Genomic DNA, 23317 nt, shown 5'->3' with positions numbered 1-23317 from the left:
AGCTGAGACTTTCCATTCGACGAGTTCCTGTCTGTTTTTAAGTACTCTATCAGTCTTATATGATGCAAATTTCTAGTATTGATAAAGCTAGATAACTTGTAGTTCAACTTTAAAAAACAGTGAAAAAAATAAATTTATACAATTTAAAAACCAGATTGAAGAGAGAGGTTGATATGATATTCTGAACTTTTTTATCAGTTTACTTCTATTTCTTCTATAACATGAATACACTAATATTAATAAACTATCCTATACATTCTAGCTCATTCTAAATTAATAGAAAAGAGTAGGCCTACCATAGCAATATTTATTGAAGCATATAATATAGAGTAGTTGGGTTTTTTACCATCAAGTATAAATTGCTTTAATATTGATGTGACAGAAAGTAAAGGAAAAACTAATTATTTATATATCATTCTAAACGCTTATTTGACACAAATAATGCTAAAATCTAAGTATATAATTAGTTTTCCATTATTATTTATTACCAAAAAACAAGATAATTTACAACCATATCCCATCAAAGCAAACCGAACTAACTGATCCTTTGATATTTGCCGACAAATTAATTACTTTACGAGAGATCGTTTTTAGTCCACTTGGCCCAACATTTTATGCCGACTGGGTAAGCATGGTACAGCCCCATCACTCCACAGTCACACATGAGTACATATTTGGCCTAACTCCCTATAATTAATTCTTATTTAATGAAGCAATAACCCATCAAATACTTACATTCTTTCGACGGAGACAAGGTCAGAAAACGCACCTCTTTCAATACTAGCAAGTTGATTATGCATCACTTGTCTGTTAGAAATACAAAAAGAAGAAACAAATTGAGAACTGAATATGATAAAACTGTACTACAGGGTAATTATGGGTGCTAATATGGAGACGACCAACTAATGGTACCATGGGATGTAGTACGTCACTCTGATGGGGACTTTTTTGGTTTGGTGTAGGACGGACCTATACATCTATAGGTAGGCCTACATGACACATAACTGGTGACAGTTAACAATAAACAATATGTTGAATAATATTTATTATTATAGCCCATATAAATCATAATTTATTATGTCGGAAAATACTCACAGGAATCGGAGGTCCCTCAAGTCTGCAAAATCGCCCCTGAGTATTTTGGTAATGTTGTTCCACGATAGATCTCTGTGGAAAAAATAGATCACAATAGTGCTTAAATAAATTTAAGATCGTGCACATAAAATTAGAGAATTAGATTAGATACACTGTTTAGTTAATCCTGTTGCATGAAACAAGATGACAACGTTTGTTTAATGCTCACTGTTTTTTATTATTCGTCTAAATTCTCGAGTTAAAAGTGTTACAATACTAGGGGTAAACATAAATCTTCACTGTTTCAACTTATTGTCTCCCCACCTTTATATGACCTTACATAAAATGAATGTATTGAAAATTACACCAAGAAACACTGTACTGTACATAAAAAATAACTTACCATGCGTGTTAATAACTTCAACAGGAATTTTTATGGACGAATTTAAGAAAGGACTCAGATAGGACAATATTTATACATTTAGGCCTTCCTATACCTCAACACTTGAATATAGTAAAGATATGAGAAACATATAAACATGTTGGTATTAGCTCTTCGACCGAATGTAGACAAATTAATCATTCATACGAAATTGGGATACATTTAAGAAATAAAAATGTACCGAATTCCACCATGACTTTACGTGTAAACCCGTACAAATTACAAAATGATGAAGATACTCAAAACAGTGGTTAGCGATAACATGATTCCAAGATCTAAGTGTAAAAATCTAAAAGTTGCTATAACCTTTTTAAATTAGTATTTTAACCAGTTTCGTTTTAGTAACCAGAGTAAATCCGTATTTAGGATGAGTTCAACGACATTCTATCATCTTATTAAATAATTTAATTTGCGCTAATTAATTTGATATAGATTATTATTTTCAAATAAGTATAGGACTAAGTTTCTTCAATTTTGAATTCCAAATGAAGATCGTTTTTCGTATTGTAACCAAGTCCGTTCCTGTTTCTAATTTTAAAAGGCCTAAATAGATCTATAGTTTCTTCAATGTTAAATTCCAAATAAAGATCGTTTCTCTACCGGGGAGTGCAATAGTTTAGTACTTTTTTAGCGAAACAAACTTTCTGATCTTATCTGTTCCTTAAGATATCATTAATCAAACTCAGGAATTTAGCGCCTACTAAAACGGTCCCAGGTACGTCTCATACCTCAATCACTACGTCACAGCATCTAGTAGAACTTATTACATAATTAAAACGCCTTGGTCATGTTGGTTAGAACAGGGAGTTGCTTATTTTACAACTCCCTGGTTAGAACATCATATAGCCTATCCATGGACAAACGAAGGCTTTAACAAATTTGTAGTTTATCTCAAAGTTGCTGCGTATTCTTCAAGCATGTAACTGTTATATGTTTTTTTATAACACACATGTTAATTTGTTTTATTGGAGTGACATGCATTGCATGGTTTATGCATGTTATTGTATTACTCTGTATAGGCCTAATTCTTCCATGGTCTATCATCATCAAGGTTGAAATGATTTTTCTAGAATTATGACAAAAATTAGAAAGGCGAATTACGATAGTACTGTTTCTTTGCGGTACCATCACAAATGATCGTCTATATGAAACAACTTTATTATACAATAGAAACAAAATATCTACACGTTTGAAAATATTATATTACTAATTAAATCTTTAACCAGTTACCATAATTTTGAACTTACAATTTTTCAGTATTTATTGGTAATCCACGAGGAACACGTGTGAGTCCGGAATGACTGCAGTCAACATTAGGTCCATTGCAAACGCACTTATCCGGACATCGTCCAGAATTTACTCCGACAAAATATAAAACAAGTAAAAAAATAATCCTAAGAGATGTTAAGCTTCTATTATCCATTGTGAAAAGTATATCCAAAAAGGTAGAAAAATAATTCCAAGTGTTTTACTGCGACAATACGCAGCATACAAGTTGATAATATACAAGATTTGAGAAACTCCAATAAGTTCACCTCCAAAGTAAATCGCAAAATAAAAATGTTTTGCCAAGATATCGCACTTTCTTTTATATGTCTTGTCTCATAAAGTGTTTATTTTCAAGTGAAGCATCGCAGCAGGAAAGTATAATAATTCCAGGTATATAAGTCCACGAAAACAGTCGATTTCTCCTACTAATTAGTCGGTTAATTAGTGTGATATCCTTGTACGAAAATATTAAAATAGACTAAACGTGTATTGTGACTCGCACGCACTTCTTTGCTCATCTGTTCCTTGTATGTTTAATAATAACTAACATCGGTCGTTCTTGGCAGCATTCGGTATGACGTCACTAATATGGGAGGTGGGGACTGAAATTTGAGTGCAACAAAAGAAACAGGCGTTACGAACGAAAGTCCCACCTCAAGTGACCTGTCCTTTTCAAGATTGACAGCCAATTATGGAACAGTCCATTAATTAGCAGACTACCATTAATAGTTTATTCCTTGTATACTTGATTAATATGTACCACTCCAAATGTAGCAACATAAATTTATTCAGAATTCAATATTTTCTTATTGGCGAATAAACATTTGAACGATTGAGTATACTTTATAGGATTTAATATTGAAATATATTGTCCTGTTACCCCTCTCTGAATAAATGGACGAGTCTATATATTTAGTGTACGTTTTAAAAGTGAAAAGTGCATAACTTCATTTTCAAGCCATATATTTTATCACATTTTTAAACGTTTCATATATTTTAATATGTATCTTTAAAGGCAAATACATGTGTAATGTTGGGCCCTATGATATTATAAACTTCGAAATAAAGTTCGAAATTCAATTTACTCTGTATTCGTCTTTGCAATAATATAACTTTTATTTATCTCAGTCTTATTGAACTAAATGACGTGATTATAAATAATAGGATTTGCCATTGTGCAAATGTTTGTATTTTCCAGCCGATTGTCTTCTCGTTTCTTATAATATATAAAAACTGCTGTTAGCAACAACGGTGAACTTCATGGTAAAGTATGCTTTGAACAATCTCCTGGGAATATACCTGAAGTTGAATAGAACGAAAGAATCGAATCATGTGTAATGATCTAGAAAGAATTGAAGCTTAGGAAGGAAGTAAAATAGCTTACACAACGCTAGAATGAAGTCAGTTGGGAGCGTTCTCCCCCGGGGAAACTCGTCTAAAACATCAGGTTATATGACCGAATGCTGGTCGCTAAATTCAACACATTATTGCATGTTTTATTAACTAAGGTATTTGATTGACTGATGTTGGGATGTGTTATGTTTGTTTTTCTGTATTTAATCCTTGATAGACATGTTAAAAGTAAACTGGGGGTTTGCCCTGCAGTCACACACTTTTAGTCACAAAATAAACCGATACATCATTTGCTCGTAACAAAAGTTTGTTAGCAAATATTGTACAAAATGTAAACAGAAGAACAGTCTACTATAAAAACAAAAAATATTTAACTTTGCCGGAAGTTATTTTATCAATTATATAAAATACCAGTTTTGGATAAAATATAGATATAACCAGAATTAAGAACAACAAATAAGCGCTTGTATTTCATATCATTGTTTAACATCGCGCTCCAGAAAGTGCTAACTTATACTGAATTGTAATACTGTAGTTGAATTTAAATATTTCATCAGTTTACTTATAAACTTATCTATCTGAATCTCATTATTTAATACGCGTAATAAATAATGTTTCTGTTCTGACGAAAATATTTGTAGAGATATTGTCTGTTTCATTGTGTACATTTGTATTATTGATATTTAATCGTGTGAATCCGAGTCTAATTTATGAATGAGTATCATGGTGATTTTAAATTAGTCATTCCACCTGTAAAAATCATTAAAATTGATAATTCACTTGGAAGATCAAAAGGAAGCCGACGTGTTTAAGCGCAGGTGTGTGATTACCACATTCAACAATATTTCTAAAATCGACAAATTAACGTCAAAGATAAAATAAAGAACTTGTTAGAAGTTTATATTTATATAAATGTGCAAATAATGCTATAGAGGGCGGTAACTATCATCTTCATTTTTGTAAGTAATATCTTAAAACTCCAGTCAGTTTGTCTTGTTTACCTGTAATTCACGTCATATTGCCTTGTTCCAAACCATACTTGCTTCTTCACAATATTTTTTCTTTTTCTGAAAAAAAACCCCCAAAAAATTAAACTGCCTGTATGTTTTGTTCCCTTTTAAATGTAAAATCTGGGTGTCTAGAAAACTAAGATCTAGAAAACCAAGACCTTTTCGATTACCATGTCGGTCCATATACTTGCAGGTGAATGTTATTTCTTTACAATTGATGTTTCATTCTGCTTCCAAAATTCTGCAAACAAAAAATTAAAAAAATACTAATTCCATATAGATAACGGGACAAATAGCAATTTTATTTACAGCAACGATTATTAAGTTACTCATGTCTATTTATCTTTACTTATCTCCAGATATTTGTACGCATGTACCGTCAAAAACAGGCAGATTTGTCGTTTCAAATGTAATATTTCATTTGGCAAATGAATATAAATATGGATGTGTGTGCCATAATGTAATCTGTAACATTCAAATCCGGGTTATAGCGACAGAAAACCATGGAATTTCATAGTTCATAACTATTTAATTATGATATTTTAACGAACTTTATTTAATATTATGTGGTTCCCGTGTGTCTGTACCTGCAATACCGAAGCATTTGGTCCCAGCATGTCCAGCTCTTTCATCTTACACGTTAAGCACGATCGTCGAAACTATAGCTACCGGCTGTGATCATACTTTTAGGTGTACGTGAGATTATAGAATAATCAAGTTATTATATGCAAGAACATATATTTCATTTCCTGCCGTACCGTCAATTACACACCTTATTTGCTTAAACTTACGCTTTTTTCTTCATATAAGTGTGGGAGTTTCGATATACTGTACAATTATTTATTTTTGTAAGTTATTCAATTTAAGAACTTCTGGACGCGATTATTGTCATCCCATCAAATGTCTTGTTAAGCAGGAAAATAACCCGAGGACGGTCCTTTTGGTTAGCTTTGGTTAGCGGAAGAATAAATTATGAACCCGGTGGGATTAATTCTAATAACGTGGTAGATATAGGTGTAGGAGTTAATTTGGTATTCTAGATAACTTCTACCCCCAGATACAAGTGGTGCGAGGTTCCGAAACTAGGAATATCTTCGTCTCCGGACTACATAAGATCATTGGTTGCTAATCACAGAAGAACCCCTGAAATATATAAATATCATATCTTCAACACTATTTCATCGCATTCCATTACATTGATTGAAATGAAGACACTATTTAAATTACAACTCTATTGAATAGGAACGCCATACTAACGTGTTTGTCTACATCTAATTGTCTACGTTTAATGCTGCTTGATATACCGCATTTCGTCAACAATCGTTTTAATAACTATCGAATAAAAATGAGGCATCAATGTACTTACATATTTAATTGTAATTTTCAAAAATAGCGTTTTCCAGTTACAAAATGAAAGTTTCTTCCGACGCCCATGTCACAGGCATTAGAACAGAACCACATGGTATGCAAATTACATTCCTGACATGCCAACGCTTTCAGACGCCATACACAGATCGCAAACAGGAAACTTATATAGTTTAGTGTTTATATAGGACCTCTATTTACGAACCTTCAACAACTTAAATAATATAGTAGATATTATTAAGGGGATACATCAGGGTCTCATTAATACATTGATTGTATTTAGGCCTAAGCCTTTTTCTTTCTGATTATGAACAAACGTTAGGATTTCTCTATACTCACAGCATTAACATATTATTATTTCACTTGTAATATTATAAAAACCACATAAAACAAATGTCAAATTGAATGCAATTATTACAAATACATTATATAAAGATAAAAATGTATACAAATATATAAAAATGGAGTACAGATACAAATAAGTTAAAAATATAATTCAGGTGCAAGTCCTATTTAGAAGTTTGTTTTACAAAAGGAACATCGCCAGGTTGAATATTTTGTGTCAAGCGTCTATTTCCCCCTTATCATATTCGTGCTTTTATTGTATTGTACTTTTAAATTACGAGTTACTTTTTAAAGTAATTTAGTGCGCACAACCCAGGTAATAAATCACGATATCGTTGGAATTCCTTATTCCACGTAGCGGAACAGAGGAGCAAACTGGGTTCACACTGTGACCTCAATAAGTAAATATTAAAACTTTTTGAAAATTAGGCCTAGTGGCTATCGGTAGATTTACGAAACCAAATTCAAAATGTGCATTGGCCTTTAAGGCGTTGACAATCACAATTACGCCTACATTCGATACTTTATAGGGGCCTACCTCTATTTTGCTAATAAGACTATTTCACTATTTCCAGTTCATGCCGGTTCATTGACATTCAGAAAACATTGTCATGTAACCCAGGTATCTTGAGTGGGGTGTTATATAATTAAAGATCAATTTCGTTGTTAAATCAAAAACAAATTCCTTAGTCAATAACCATTACATTTTATACGACGTGATATTAATAACACAGTTTCCTTTACGGATCATTTGTTTTTGTGAACATTCCACGATACGGAGACGTTTATTAAATTTGCCGACATCCCTAAATGCCTTCTTCAGAATGGTTCGACACACTTCCCACGTAACGGGGAAAAACGCAATATTCAAACATTTACCTTGCAAAACACTGTTTAAGTCAAAGTTTTAGGCCTAACACTAGCCGAAAGCAAAAAATAGCTAGAAAAATTATTATTTTGGTAGGTTTGACGGCGTTTTATTTCTATATCAACAAAATTATTAATTTAAAATTAAATGCACAACTGTTTGCATATTGCGATGTTTTATATATTCTTTTATACAACAAAAATAGTTGAAAGTACTAAATTATACTACTATATTTACACTAGTTTCATGCAACGTATGTTGAATAGTTGTAATATTCTTGTTGCTTGTGTTTACAAACATTATACTCAAAAATGTATTGTAGAGGGAGAAGTATCCGATCCTATATATTTAAGCTTAGAGTTTGCGAATTTTCTTTTTGTGTTTGTACGTTTGTTGATATGAATGAAATATTTCCGAAAACAAAGAAATTGAATTGAATTAGAGTAAAAATACTAGTTTAATCTAATCATTTTAAATTTGGTTTGTTTCCGATTGAAATAGGTCATTAAAGTAGATTTAACACCTCCCAAGATGAATGATTTCTGTGGTTGATGACCACCCCGGACACCACAAAAAATGTGGAAACAGATATACCGTTTAATTAAATTGTGGTCATTTAGAAACGTTTGTCAAACCACATCAATGTATTTATAAAGTCACCGATTGTTTCGATGGTTAAACAGTACATTGCTAAAGCATTGTATTGTCTCTCGACGACAGAAAAGGTGACATCGTACTTACTGTGCTTTCCAATTAATATGTTATACTAAGTGGCTAAAGCTCAGGGTACAGGCATGACATTTAAATATAATATTTGGTTAACTGTATAAATCAAATATGTGTAACATAAATCATGACGAGAAAACATGAATTTACCTTAAAATGTTCAAATACAAAATTTGGCAAAATTCTGCTATAAAAACCAGACAGACTTTTTTTCAGTAGTTTAACATAATGTAATATCTGGTAACTCTCTAAAGAAAGTGAAAAAAGATGGTTGGTATACGGTGGATACCTTTTGCTATAGAACGAAAATGAAACATACGGGGAAATTATAGATCGATAATTATTGGAATGTATGATCAATAAAAATGTTTTGTCTGCAGCTAGCCTTTAAACTTTACAATTTAGATCCAATCTAATTTAGATAAAAGGGAGCAAACACTGGGTTATGACATGCAAAAGCAGCACTCGGTAGATAAAAAGCATATTAAAATAAAATTTGCTTTTAACTTTTAAATAAAATACTGTTAAATGCAGAAACACAATGATTTGCCACGAGCAATTTCTTGTTTTTAAAAAAGCATTTTTACTGTAGTAATAAAACTAACTGTATTAATAATAAAATAAAACACTATTTAAAGAGGAAACGCCAACGCTTGTGAGTAATTTCTTATTTTACAAAAAAAAAAATGTTGGTTAATTAAAACTTATTCAATAAGAATGTTACTATATTTTTTTTTAAACTGGAGGAGTAATAAAGAAGAAACACCGTTCAACGAGGAAACACAAACGAACTTGACATTAGGGTAATGGTATAATAAACAGCTGCAGATCGTTATCGTTTTCATATAATTTAGAGGCTAATCGGTGAAACATTTAAACTATACAGCAACACAGTGGGTTGTTAGCAGCGAGTAAAATGGGGCTTGGCTTGGGCGTTACCTTCCGGGGCTCAAATAAGACATGGAGTCACTCAATTTGAATCATCAAAACTACCATCGAATAGTGGCATCCGAAACAAGTTAAATTAAACAGTTAATATAGGCCTAATGGTAAATGGTGTATAGTGCGTACAATAGCACGCCATGTGACCCACAATCGTCCAATCAAATGACAGAAATTTATTTAGGTGTTATATAAAAATGTATATTTTCCTCTTCAAGTTATGTGAACTTGCAAATCGAACAAGGGGGAAGGTTACGAGTCGGGACAACACTAGCGATGTGTCAGTTTGAAATGCGTGTTAAACATTTTTCTACAAAATATTACTGATTTACTTTGTATAAATGATGTTGAATGAATGAATACAAGTGGTGGTTCAAGCAACAAAAGAGACTAAAACAAGAAATATTTCTTACAAAGAACGCCGCTCATCTGACGACAACTTACCTACTTACATTTCTACTTAATTGGTGATTTTGGATGACAACAGTGACGTTGATTATATTATTCAATAGTATAGTTATATTATCTAACCATGGAGGTATAAAAATAACTAACCCTCATCATAGAGCAGTTGAGGATTACGATTCCAGTTTTCTCCACATCTGTTTCTCGCACGTCTGAATCTCCGGGTGCCCGTAGAAACCAGCGTAAGACTATATGAACTAATAAGTAGATTAAATAAAGGCAAAATATTAAACTTATTTAACCTTATAAGATAAGGCTACATAAATACAGGCCTATTTTATTGTTTCACATCAACTGGTGTAATTTTCAATCATCACTCTACCATATAGTGTGTCTACATTAATTGATGATGACAAGATAGTGAAAGATGAGCAGCATAGACTGTACTAGATCCACACACGCAGGAAAACAACTTTTTAATCTATTTTATTCCAAACGTTCCAAGAAAAAAAAGTGCCCAACGCGTTTCATCAGTTGTCTGCGACCTAGAAAATTAAAAAGGCGACAAACGATGGTCAAGAATGGCGTGGTGAGCGCTGTAATGTTCCATTATCAAATAATTCGATTAGAACGATACGTCTGTCAGAGGTAATTGACATTGCGCGTTTGATTTACAAGGTTGTACATTTTTAAAAACTCATCATTATCACGAACGTTATCTGTAAAAATAGCGCAAATGTTATTTATATACTAAGAAGAATTTTGAGTTTGATAGACCTTCGGCGATATGTCCACCGAATCCCAAAAATAATTTTTGTTTTAATACCATTTTAATTTGAAACAGTTCCTAAACTGAATTTTAGTTTGTTCACAAAAGCCGTGTGTTCAGTGTGTTAGGGCCTACATCGCACTTTAATCATTGCACTTGCAATAGGTAGTTTTACTGAAGCACGACAGCTCAATTTATTACAAAGTGCAACAACTTGATAACAAATTGCGGTAACTGTATTAATTACAAAAGTGCGTCAGGTATTACACAAATGCGTCAAGTATTACAAAAAAGTGCGTCAGTTTACAAAAGTGCGTCAGGTATTACAAAAGTGCGTCAGTTTACAAAAGTGCGCCAGTTTACAAAAGTGCGTCAGGTATTACAAAAGTGCGTCAGTTTACAAAAGTGCGTCAGGTATTACAAAAGTGCGTCAAGTATTACAAAAGTGCGTCAGGTATTACAAAAGTGCGTCAGGTATTACAAAAGTGCGTCAGGTATTACAAAAGTGCGTCAGGTATTACATAAGTGCGTCAGGTATTACAAAAGTGCGTCAGGTATTACATAAGTGCGTCAAGTATTACAAAAGTGCGTCAGGTATTACATAAGTGCGTCAAGTATTACAAAAGTGCGTCAGGTATTACAAAGTGCGTCAGGTATTACAAAAGTGCGTCAGATATTACATAAGTGCGTCAGGTATTACAAAAGTGCGTCAGGTACTACAAAGTGCGTCAGGAATTACGACGTAACATTGGCCTATATTTTTGCCACCACGTAATGCGTGGGCAATGGTTTTCCGAATGCCAACAAACGTAAGTTCAGTAGACTACAAGACTAGTTACATTTTATTAAACATATAATAAAGTACATAAATACTGTTGGAAACATTCATTATTACAGACATAAATCATTTCAAAATTAAAATTCGATTATTATTCTTCGAATTCAAAGATCAACAATGATTGTATGATGCCACAACAATGTTAAGAGTCGTCTTGGCATAGATTGGAAGACTCCTTGCCAACTATATCTCGATAGACCAGAGTACTAAACGCAAAGCAATTACTATTGTTAACATCTAAATTCACATAAGGGTGGCAATGTTATAGTGTTACAAGACATTTGGCTACCGCACAAAACTTTGATGTGAGATGAAGATATCTTTAGTCTGTTAGATATCGTGAAGTTCGTTCGATATTTATCAGGTTTTTCCATTAATTTTGTATTGCACTTTATACCAAAGTTACTGCAAGACAGTTTGTACTACTGTATGTAAAAAAAAATAAACCAGACACCTTATCTGTGCGAAGTTTAATTAATAAATGTTACGAAAAAGATGTTAGACAAAATGTTAATATCTTATTTCTGTAAAATAATTTAATGTAGAACCACATTATATTATCACAGTGCATAACATCCAAAAGTGCTAGAATAATTACAAACTCAAGGTGAACTGTGAAAGTTATATTATATACTTTTCGATTGGCTTTTAGTGATATAAAGTGAATATTTAAGTAAAACAAAGTAACACAGTTTCAGCTAGAAATATCATTTATAATTCTACCTGATTTCTTGAGAACTGTTACAAAAAAGTTTCATGCAACTGGGAGAAATTATTGTAGATCCAAGGGATGATTCAGAAAACGTGCAAATTCCAGGCATCATTACATTACATCTGGAGAACTCCGTATGTGGTGGTTAGACGGCATCAAAAGAGCTGCCAACATAAACAGATGAACCTTTCAACTAATCTGAACATTTTGTAAAATTATAATAAATAAGCCTACTACAGTATTGACATAAAGCCGATTTTGCACTAGGCGAATTTTTACGCGCGAATCGAAAGCGTCAGCTTATACGCATGCGTATTCATGTTTCAATCTTCCAAATCCCTCTCTACGCATGCACACAAACTAACGGTGGCAAATAGGCTTAACAGACTATTGATTAATCAGAAGCTGAATCTTAAATCAAAGTTCTACATACAATCTTGAAGTAACTCAACTTTGCAACAAATTGAACATAAATAGTAAATGTTACAGTGAAAGGACAGTGAACACTTGTATTTAAAGTCTGACTCCCAATGGGAAATACAACGTTATGATCCGATTTCACCCATTTGCAATACAATAAATTTGCAAAACAATACCTGTTACATGAGGCATGTGTAGTGTTGCCTGTCCATAAAACATAAATTGGCGAGTGTTTATCAACATCCGAAATGATCCGAAATATGTTCTGTATTGGCAACAATTCATCATGGATCTTTTGGAGTATTAAATGTGACAAAACTAAATAAAGCAATGATTCAAAATGAATTTAGGTTCTGTCTTTAACTGAAATCATTGTATAAGGGCAGACGAAATGGCCGGAAGAAATGGCCAAAAAGAATCCAGAGATACTGTTGAGATCCAGAGAACTTTGAGGAACATTAGCATTTGGACGCTTCTTCAAAAAACTGTGTAGAATATTGGTGTTAAAAGCTTGTTATTGTCCTCATTACAAGACTTTATCAGAGAACTATGGAGAACACTGGCATTATTGTCCTCCTTATAAACTTTCACCAGAGAACTGTGGAGAACACTGGCATTATTGTCTGTCCATAGGCCTTCACCAGAGAACTGTAGAGAACACTGGCGTTATTGTCCTTATAAGCCTGCACCATAGAATTATGGAGAACACTGGCATTACTGTCCTCCTTATAAGCCTTTATCAGAGAATTGTAGAGAACACTGGCGTTATTGTCCTTATAAGCCTGCACCAGAGAACTGTGGAGAACACTGGAATTATTGTCTTCCTAAATCTTCATAAGAGAACTGTGGAGAACACTCGTGTTATTGTCCTCCTTATAAGCCTTCACCAGAGAACTGTGGAGAACACTGGCATTATTGTCCTCCTTATAAGCCTTTATCAGAGAATTGTGGAGAACACTGGCGTTATTGTCCTTCTTATAAGCCTTCATCAAAGAATTGTGGAGAACACTGGCGTTATTGTCCTTATAAGCCTTTATCAGAGAATTGTGGAGAACACTGGCGTTATTGTCCTTCTTATAAGCCTTCATCAAAGAATTGTGGAGAACACTGGCGTTATTGTCCTTATAAGCCTTTATCAGAGAATTGTGGAGAACACTGGCGTTATTGTTTTCCTTATAAGCCTTCACCAGAGAACTGTGGAGAACACTGGCGTTATTGTTTTCCTTATAAGTCTTCATCAAAGAATTGTGGAGAACACTGGCGTTATTGTCCTTATAAGCCTGCACCAGAGAACTGTGGAGAACACTGGCATTATTGTCCTCCTTATAAGCCTTTATCAGAGAATTGTGGAGAACACTGGCGTTATTGTCCTTCTTATAAGCCTTCATCAAAGAATTGTGGAGAACACTGGCGTTATTGTCCTTATAAGCCTGCACCAGAGAATTATGGAGAACACTGGCATTATTGTCATCCTTATAAGCCTTTATCAGAGAACTGTGGAGAACACTGGCGTTATTGTTTTTCCTTATAAGTCTTCACCAGAGAACTGTGGAGAACACTGCCATTAGTGTCCTCCTTATAAGTCTTCACCAGAGAACTGTGGAGAACACTGCCATTATTGTTCTCCTTATAACTATTCATTAGACAACCCATAGATTGATATCATATATTCAGTAATATTTAAAATAAATTAACTACAGTATCTCTTTTTCAAAAATCATAAACAAGATTTAAAAAAAGGAGAGTTCTTTCTCACAACTGAAGAATCTTTTTCCTTCTGAACCGTTTACTAGCTGACACCTTGTGCTTTAACGGTCGTTTAGATACGTTGACAAATGCAGTCCTGGATCTCTGGCCTACTTTTGTAATGTTCACACTGTTTTTCTTTATTGATACACAATTATCCTTGTTATAACAAGGTGCCTGTTCTAAATTATTTTTCAGTGAAGTTGTTTCTTGAAAGTCTGCGTCGTTTGTATCACTCATTTTTGGCTTGCTGCTAGCTTGCTCTGTGTTTTGTTTTACAAGTGTTTCACCTGGATCGTTTAACAAACTGTCAAACTTCCTTTTCTTTCCACCAAACCTGAAAAGACAACCACAAACTACCATAAGTTGAATGTTATGAATAATATTTTTGTTGATTTGTTTTTACAGGTAGGGCCTACCATATATATTTACATGTGTATAATAATGACATTTTTAACATATTATTATAATAATGAAGGTTTCAAGGTTTATTTATTTCAATTGTTCTTGCAGTTAAAATAAACTGAATTACAACAATCGTGACAATTTATAGCAAAAATTGGATAAATAATATAATAAAAAAATTTAACATTAATATTAACATCTCCATTAATCACATACAACATACAATTACAATTAAAAATATATATTATATAATAAAATACGATTATTATTATACAGTAATAATTGTTTATCAACTGTAATTACGATTTTGAAGTAACAATAACTATATCAAAAGTCATATATATGTAATATATAAATAATATATAACAATCTCTTTATTTATGATATCAAATAACAATAACTATATATATTTAATAAATAATTTACAATAAGTACTGAATGAACAATAATAAATTATGATGGAATTAGATTATAAATTACTCTATTATTTTTCTTCAGGAGCCTGATTGAAGTTGCTACAAAATATTTATCAACCAACCTGACTTGATTGGATATATCATTTCTTCACTAGTGTATTTTGCATTCAACTTTCCACCATTGAACAAAAAAGCAACGTACCATCCTAACCCCACTTTCTTCTCTTAAGAAGGAATAGCCTACCATGTTACAAAGTTTATTCATAATCAAGATTTTGAAAAAACGCAGAATATACAAAAAACCACCAGGTGCGCATACATGTGTCAACATGCAAAAAAAACCAGACCCGACGAACGACATGACATCCTAACAAGATTTGATAGCTGTTAAAAAATTGACCCTGTTGTTAAAATCGTATTGCTAGGTGGCTGTTGCTAAGGGGTGCTGAATGATGAGGTTCTCGCGGGAACTCTGGGTAATCAGATAGTCATGGTGGTAACTAGCGGTAAAGAAAACATTACAATTGAATAAAACAATGACAATGTACATCAATGGGAATAGGTAGGTTAGGTAAGAAGACCATCTCTTGGATACAATTTAATTGTTATAAACAGCTCTTTCTATTTATGGTATGGAAGTGACGCTTTCTGTGAATCTTTATACCTTGTCTTGGAACTGTTATTTTTAGTTAAGAAATCATATGACTTGGTTTGAACTCAAGAAAACTTTGATCGTGTCATACACCCTTGTACACAGGCACAAGACAACGAGAAATTGAACTCAGTCAGTGTAAAGACTCTTGTATATTTATGATGAAAGAATATAGTGACATTTCTTATACCTGTATAAATATACTGTAAGTGTAATACAAATTGGTATTACATTACAGTATTATTAATTCAGGTATCAAGATAACATAAAATCAACAGAACAAGTATGAAATTATTGTATATGTTTTCAATATTATTATAAACACATATTAATTAAACATGAATCTAGAATCACAATATAAATGAGTACAAAAAGGAAAAAACCTGAATATTATCATAGCGTTTCTAAAGCTCTGTCTACACTATCAAACTGTTTTGACAAAAAAGTGTGATGTGCCCAAATATAGTAGTGATATGACATCATCATGTCTATATATGGGAACATCACATTTTTTTGTCACATGATGTTTGATAGTGTAGATAGAGTTTAAGCGATCAAACTAATTATATTAGCACCAAGACGAAAATAATAACCGACACATACTAGGCTAAATCGACATGCTTGGTATCACACAAATTGCTATCACTTTTGTGAAGGCAAACACAATTACGAAGGAAGTCAATTTGACCCCTCACAAACAGGATACCATGAATTTCTACATTATGTGAATTTGGGAGAGAAATTTCGGATGTGAAAACAACTGGCACTTAATAAAGAGGTATTTCCAGGGAAAAATAAAAAAAAAAGTAACTGGAAATATTTCAGCTGTTTATAGAGTTCTGTTGCTGAAAATTTACTAAAAAATTCCAATTCTATTATGCTACTGGGATAATTTTTGTCTAGAACATTTGACATTGATGGGTGTTATCAAGGAAGTGATCTTCCTTGGTGTTATGAATTGTCAGATGTGTAGGGATAAATGTTTTACACACTGGGCAGTTTTATATGTTCAGACACAACCATATACTGTACAGTACTATAGTTAATCTGGACTTCAATTGTATCCTTTCTATTCTAAAGATGTACAGTATTGTTCCCCAAAAACATGAAAAATAAAGATTAATTTAATCAAGACTTTAAATAGGCTATTTTGTAGTTTTAATACATTTAATCACTTCCATAGAAAAAAAATGAAAAAAAATAATGTTTCCACCTATAAAATAACAAAATAAATGGTTAAATTCAACCAAAAACCCATTGGCTGGCAGCCAATTTGACTATTTTTTGCTTTAAATTAAATTTTTTCAGGTAAATAATTTTTTTAAAATCCAATTTTTGGTCGAAGTGGATAACTGTTATGTGACATCAAAATGGCATATTCAACCAAACATTTTTAAGAATTATTTTTTCAGGGGGACAATACATGTTTAATAGACTAAGTAAATGGACTTTTATTTTATAAAAAAGGAAGTAGAAACACACTTGAAAAATCAAAATATAAGTACGCCTATTCATGATACATAAACATGAAATATCTATAACTGTCTCTCCGCAACAAACATGTTTAGCTTTGTTAGTGTTGTTGTACATCTTTAATCAATTTTGTAAATTTTGTTGATGATCTGACATGTAGGCCAACATCTTGAAGAAAAGACAGCACTGAGGAAGGAAGTGGAATGACTGAAGTCATGAGTAAAATCATGAACACCAATTTGGTGCAATGGAGAGTTTCTGATTCTACCAAATAATTATTTTATATGGAAATAAACCTAGTAGAAGTTATATGGAGAAATAAACTTTAAAAAAAAAATCCAACTGTAAGAACAAACTCGTCATTACAGGATGGATAAACTATTTTATACTTTATAATTTATCGTGCTTCTAAACTAAGTCTCATTTGAGGCTTAGGGAGTGGAGTTGAAAGAGTCGTGAGTTACATCAGGTCAGGAATGAACCCTGGCACTAGCTTGGGATTGAACCCAGGACCTTGGGATTGGAAGGCACGTTAACTACCAAGCTACAGCGCCACTTGGTAATAAAGTAGACATATTGTTGAAATAGATAATGTTTCACATTAAACATAATAAATGTGAATAGATACATAAAGTTTAAATCTTAATTTAATCTCCTGTATGTAATAAAAGTCTAGAAATGTATTGCCACAGAACCAAAACCAGATGACGTCAACTAAATCAATTACATAAATATCAGTAAACAATTTCCCTTTATGAGTGGGTGGGTTGGTATATACTGGCTATATCTCAGTAATCCAGAAATGTATGTAATTATTAACATACAAGAACATAGAAGAACAAACTGATAAAAAACAAGTGATATCTGTGTGGGTAGATATAGTCTACATTAGTTCTTGTTCAGACAATCACCAATTTCACAGTTCAGAGGGAACGAATTGATACACAGATTTGTAAGCAAAGTCTATACTGTAATAATGAGGTAATGCTAATTAAATAGGACACACGATAGCTGGTGTAAAAAAAGTGTTATTCCAAATAACGACATGAACTTGATACTGTTAAGTTAATTCAACATTTTGATCTACTTTAACTAAAGTTATTTCTAATCTGAATATTAAGAACATTTTAAATTATACACAGTAGAATAAGGGCATGTTTCTATAGACAAAAAACAAAAGAACAGTTTTATTGGAAACCGGTTTTTGGTGATTTGTTAAAACAAAAATCATGTTGCAGCCTAATTTTTTACTCACTCCATTCAGTGACCTTCTGAGATCAAGTTGAGACCGTGATTGCATTGCAGCTAAAAATTGTTTTCAGCGGAAACTGTTTTTACAAACAGTTTTTTTCAACCGAGATCGGATTAAAACCGTACTTAAGACCAGTTCTTTTTTTGGTGGTTTATTTAACAGACCGATTTCTGTTGGCAAGAAAATACCATTCTTACAAAATACGGTTTTAAAAACCATATTGTCTTTGTCAATCAAAATATACCGTAAAATTAAGTAGGGCTTATTTCATTAAGTCAATTGCTTGATATTAATTTATTAGAGTCAGCATGAACCAGGGTTTTCATAGATCTTGGATTCTGGAAAGGCTTGAAGAAATATTCTCTTTAAAACCAATTCAGTTAGCAGATGGAATTTAACCTGACAAACATAACCAAGGAATTAATCGTTTTAACGTCAACGTAAATAAATACAGAACTTGGTCGTTGTGCCTGTAGTAAATTTACAAAAACTCCGAAATCCATAAACAATCCATCACTACAGTTTATTTCAACAGAAGCAAATAAACAGAACTACTTCAACGCTTCGCACCATTGAGCAAACATATAAAACATAAGTCCCATTTGCGACATTGATTTACTGTTAGAAATAGATCTGCACGCTTGATTGGTTAAATAGAATGTTTCTTAATAGCTGATTGGCTATGAAGAGTGATCAGTGATTTCTAACAAGTATAAAGAAGCCTTATTATTGATAAATTTGTTTACTCTTTGCCATTAGTACATTTGAACTTTACCATAAGCATTTTCCGCAAAAACGATTTTGCAAAAGTAACTAACAATAATGGTATTGCTGACAAAATCTGGTGTCAAAAGTTTTTGCAAAGAGATTTTGTAAAAGTAACAAGATTGTGTACACAATGGAGTTAAAGAATAAAACAAACAATGGAAGAATTGATTTTTGGGAACTGTGGGTGACAATTTTGGGTGACAATATCAAATACTTTCCAAAAAATTGTCTTACCAAACGGAAATAAAAGACTGTGATTCGTTGCAGATGTTTATAACGGATGATAGAGTAATTAATTTCATATTGATAATAGCTTGTTATCTGTTATTGTCATCTTCACATTTGATTCCAATTAAACACTGACTTGTATATCAAAATCATATTTTGCAATAATAAATGATACCGATCGTGAGTTTAGAACCATTGATAAATTTAAAGTAACTTTATATGAATTAAGACACTAGATTTTGCATTGGAGAATAATCCTGGCATTGTGATGAATCCTTAGGATTTAAACCAAAGAACCAGGAATTGGTAGTGCACACATGTGAATCACCAAGCTACCATGCCATCATAACATTTTCTAAAATATAAGAATGACAGAAGTTGATATAAATGTGATGAAGCCATGGGATTTGAACCAAAGAACCAGGAATTGGTAGTGCACACATGTAAATCACCAAGCTACCATACCATCATAACATTTTCTAAAATATAAGAATGACAGAAGTTGATATAAACTTCTTAAACTAAGCAACAGACTTCAAACTTCAAAAGTAATAATTGAATTTAACTATAAACAAATAAACACGAAATAGAAAGATCATTGCGGTTGGTTAGTTTCATTTGCGGCACACGCCCATTCAATCTCGTTACGTTCACCTGATGGCCAAGCTCAATGCCACTAAAACTGAGAGAGGAATGTCGAAAATGGCTATACAATACTCACGATGGTGACTATGGGTCGGATACTGTAGCATATTTTGTCGTTTAAGTGCGTCATAGGTCGTCTGTTAAACAAGCAGACGACGTGAAGTTGACAATTTTGACGCCCAGTAAATTACAATAAATTCCACATCATTTGTGAATGATGATCAAACAATAATCTGAATTTATTATCGGAAATTTTATACATAGATATAATCCATTTGAGCATAAAAAACTTAAAGTTTAAAGTTTCATTTTTTAATGAATTTTAGCATTTTTCTAATTTATTGTACATTAACTTTTTAAATCTGTTTGAGAATTTTAACTTTATGAATCCTCTTGTATCTTTATGTTTGAATGTTGTTTGTATATTGTTGAATTGTTTTTTAGAGGGCCTCTTTATTGCTGTAGTAAGCTGTTTGGGCTACCCTTGTAAAACAAAGTTGAATAAATAAATAAATAAAATAAATTTTACAATGTAACATGAAATTTATTCAATTGACTATTTGTCATTTGGCAAAAGATATATCGCATTATTATAAACAGAATATTGCATTTTTTGTATGTTGATCTTCACATAAAATATTTCTTGACATGGTGGTTGTTTACCCTGAATAAAACCAGACTATAATACTAATAATCTGCAATATATATATACACACACACACACACCGGTAATTGAAAAATGGAGTTAAAATAATTGAAAACCCTCCTTTAAGTGGTCCTGGAAATTAAATTAAAAAAACACTCAGATTCACTAGAAACTTTTTAAAATGAAGTCTGATGAAAATTTAATTAATATACACTTAAAACTTTGAAATAAAAAATGTATTCTTAATTTAATTTCTTCTTGAGTAGGATGATTTTTAATATGCCAAGAAATTAAATTACACAGTAGGTGAACAAGCTATTAATTGAAGTTACAATAATTTTAAACTAACACAACTTTAGTCTATAGAATGTATTTAATGAATTTTGAGTATGACAAATGTTGTGTATGTATTTTTACATTAATTCATTTTAGAATGAACTGGTCTTAAAAATGTTATATTAAATAAAGAAATAAAATTAAAAAATTAAATATGAAATAGTGACTCTTTAAATTGAAAAAAGTAACCTCTCGTTTCAACTTATTACTCAACTAAATAGATTTTTATATAGTAGTATAGTACTTGCTTTGTTTGTTTGTTAGCACGATACTAAGCACCTACACTTTTCAAGTTATCATACTGAATATTTTGGTGTAAATAGGTATATTCTTACAGAACATGCATATTGAAATTCAAGAAAATCGGTTCATTAATAACTTCTCCAATACATTTTTTTTATTCTTTTAACATGGGCCGAAATATCAACATGCACCCTCTGTGGCAATATTTTGTCAAGTACTTCACTCAGTTTCTGAGTGCTTTCATTTTAATGACTTGATCATTAAAATAGAATAGGAATATGTCTATTTTGGTTAACCATGGAGCAAATATTAATAATAATATTATTACTGTCTTAACAATACAAAACTGTACACACTAAATATACTATATGATGATAGTATATTGTATATGGATGTTTCTGTTTACTGTATTAGTATGCATTTATAATGTACACATTATTATCTAACTTGCTTGTTTAAAGGACCCCATTGGAATTAAGCTGTTTCAGCTTTATGGGTCATCCTGGTATTTTTGTTGTATTTCTTGAGTACCGAATAAAACAAACAAACAAACAAACTAATTCCAGAATGCAAAGTGCACAATGAATATATCACTAAATATGTTTTTTTTCAAACTATAGGAAAAAAACCAATATTCTTCAGACTTCAATAATTACAGACATATTCAAATTTTAAAATGTTGTATACTATATATATATATAAAACTGGCTCATGATTCAATGGTCTGAAAATGACATGAGTAATGATAAGGTATACTTGTATACTGTTATGATATTCACATAACGGAAGAACACTCCGCTCAAAACAGCGTCATATCTGTCTTCGACGACTAACAAACCCTGGCAGCGTTCTCTCTTGGGATTAGACAACTCAAACCACATGACTCGACTATGCAAACATAAACCGATATTTACACAATATTATGACATATATTATAAAACTAAAAGCGTGGAGGATTATACCCATAGGATGAGTATTAAATACCGGATTGAAAGAGAGATTAAAATTTGAGAGACGTAGATCGTTAAATCACTCATATTTTACCCAGAAGCCTCATCTGCCACAATTTTAATTAAATTAATCACAAATTTAATCCCAAAATGTATTACAAAAATAAATACAAATGTAATGGCATGCATATTTTTAGTTATATTAACTCATTGCTTGGATATATATTTGTGACTCATGTAAAAAAAAACCACTAATTTGAACCTATAGTTGTAGAATAAATGTTACATATAATAGGTGGTGGAAAACTGTTCCTTTGCTTACAAGTATATTTGGCCTACAATATTGATCATAATGTTGTAGACTATACTCACCACAAGAGATCTTAAGAAATTTAATGGAGTTGTATTAAAGTATTAAATGATTTGATCAAAGTGAAATTTTAAACTATAGTAATCATAAAAATGCAAGAGAAATAAACTTGTACTTTGGTATTAATGGCATTGATTTTTGTCACAAGAAAAAAATGTTTACTGTGACAATGGTAGGATTTGAACTTTGTAATTGGTAGGTAAAAATGTTAATGATCAATTACATTTCTTCTAAAAAAATTAACAAGATGGATAATTTGTTTGTATGACAAGGGGTTTTTATCTTATATAAATATTAGGGTGTTAAAGTAGTAGGATATGATCAAGGCCTAAAGCAGTACATTGGCCTTCACCTGGTGTTCAAAAGTAGTGGAGGAAGCATCCCATCAAAACTCAAACCAATACAACATGCTTCGTCAGCCAAATGATAATTAGATAAATGATCTGATTAAGGAGGTCCCGTGTTTATCCCACAATTCATCACGTCCATGGGAAGCAGGTTCAGAACTTATGTAGCAAGCAATCATTGGTTTTATTTTGTGAGTTATCATTTTGTTAAATGTGAACAAGGGGGAATTGGTGTTAAACGATGTATATTTGATATGATTTGGCACTCTGCAATTACCATTTCAAGGGTGCAATGTTTTTGT

The 23317-nt window shown here is 32.0% G+C and overlaps 2 protein-coding genes and 1 long non-coding RNA gene across 4 annotated transcripts in view; all 3 read right to left on the bottom strand.

The window, feature by feature from the left end:
* LOC144837435 (slit homolog 2 protein-like) overlaps window positions 1–3304 on the bottom strand; it is a 78193-nt gene extending 74889 nt beyond the window's left edge. For both annotated transcript variants that reach the window (XM_078692534.1, XM_078692536.1), the window contains exons 1-3: window positions 2764–3304; window positions 1096–1167; window positions 736–807 (exon numbers count right to left, since the gene is read on the bottom strand). In XM_078692534.1, the coding sequence (XP_078548660.1) occupies window positions 736–807; window positions 1096–1167; window positions 2764–2939 (320 nt within the window). In that variant the 5' untranslated portion in view covers window positions 2940–3304. The remainder of the gene's footprint in view (window positions 1–735; window positions 808–1095; window positions 1168–2763) is intronic.
* A 1911-nt stretch (window positions 3305–5215) lies between these two features.
* Window positions 5216–6589, bottom strand: LOC144838618 (uncharacterized). The gene is made up of 3 exons (XR_013611670.1): window positions 6515–6589; window positions 5736–6291; window positions 5216–5389 (listed from the first exon to the last, which is right to left on the bottom strand). It is a non-coding gene; the product is annotated as an uncharacterized LOC144838618 (long non-coding RNA).
* Window positions 6590–11405: 4816 nt separating this feature from the next.
* LOC144837830 (rRNA N(6)-adenosine-methyltransferase ZCCHC4-like) overlaps window positions 11406–23317 on the bottom strand; it is a 29506-nt gene continuing 17594 nt past the window's right edge. The window contains exons 11-12 of the mRNA XM_078693104.1: window positions 14295–14621; window positions 11406–12282 (exon numbers count right to left, since the gene is read on the bottom strand). Coding sequence (XP_078549230.1) covers window positions 12264–12282; window positions 14295–14621 — 346 coding nt within the window. The 3' untranslated portion in view covers window positions 11406–12263. The remainder of the gene's footprint in view (window positions 12283–14294; window positions 14622–23317) is intronic.

This window comes from Antedon bifida, chromosome 3 (assembly GCF_963402885.1).
Source record: "Antedon bifida chromosome 3, ecAntBifi1.1, whole genome shotgun sequence".
NCBI classification, from domain to species: Eukaryota; Metazoa; Echinodermata; class Crinoidea; order Comatulida; family Antedonidae; genus Antedon; species Antedon bifida.
The sequence above is the reverse complement of the archived record's forward strand: the minus strand, read 5'-3'. Positions and strand labels throughout refer to the sequence as shown.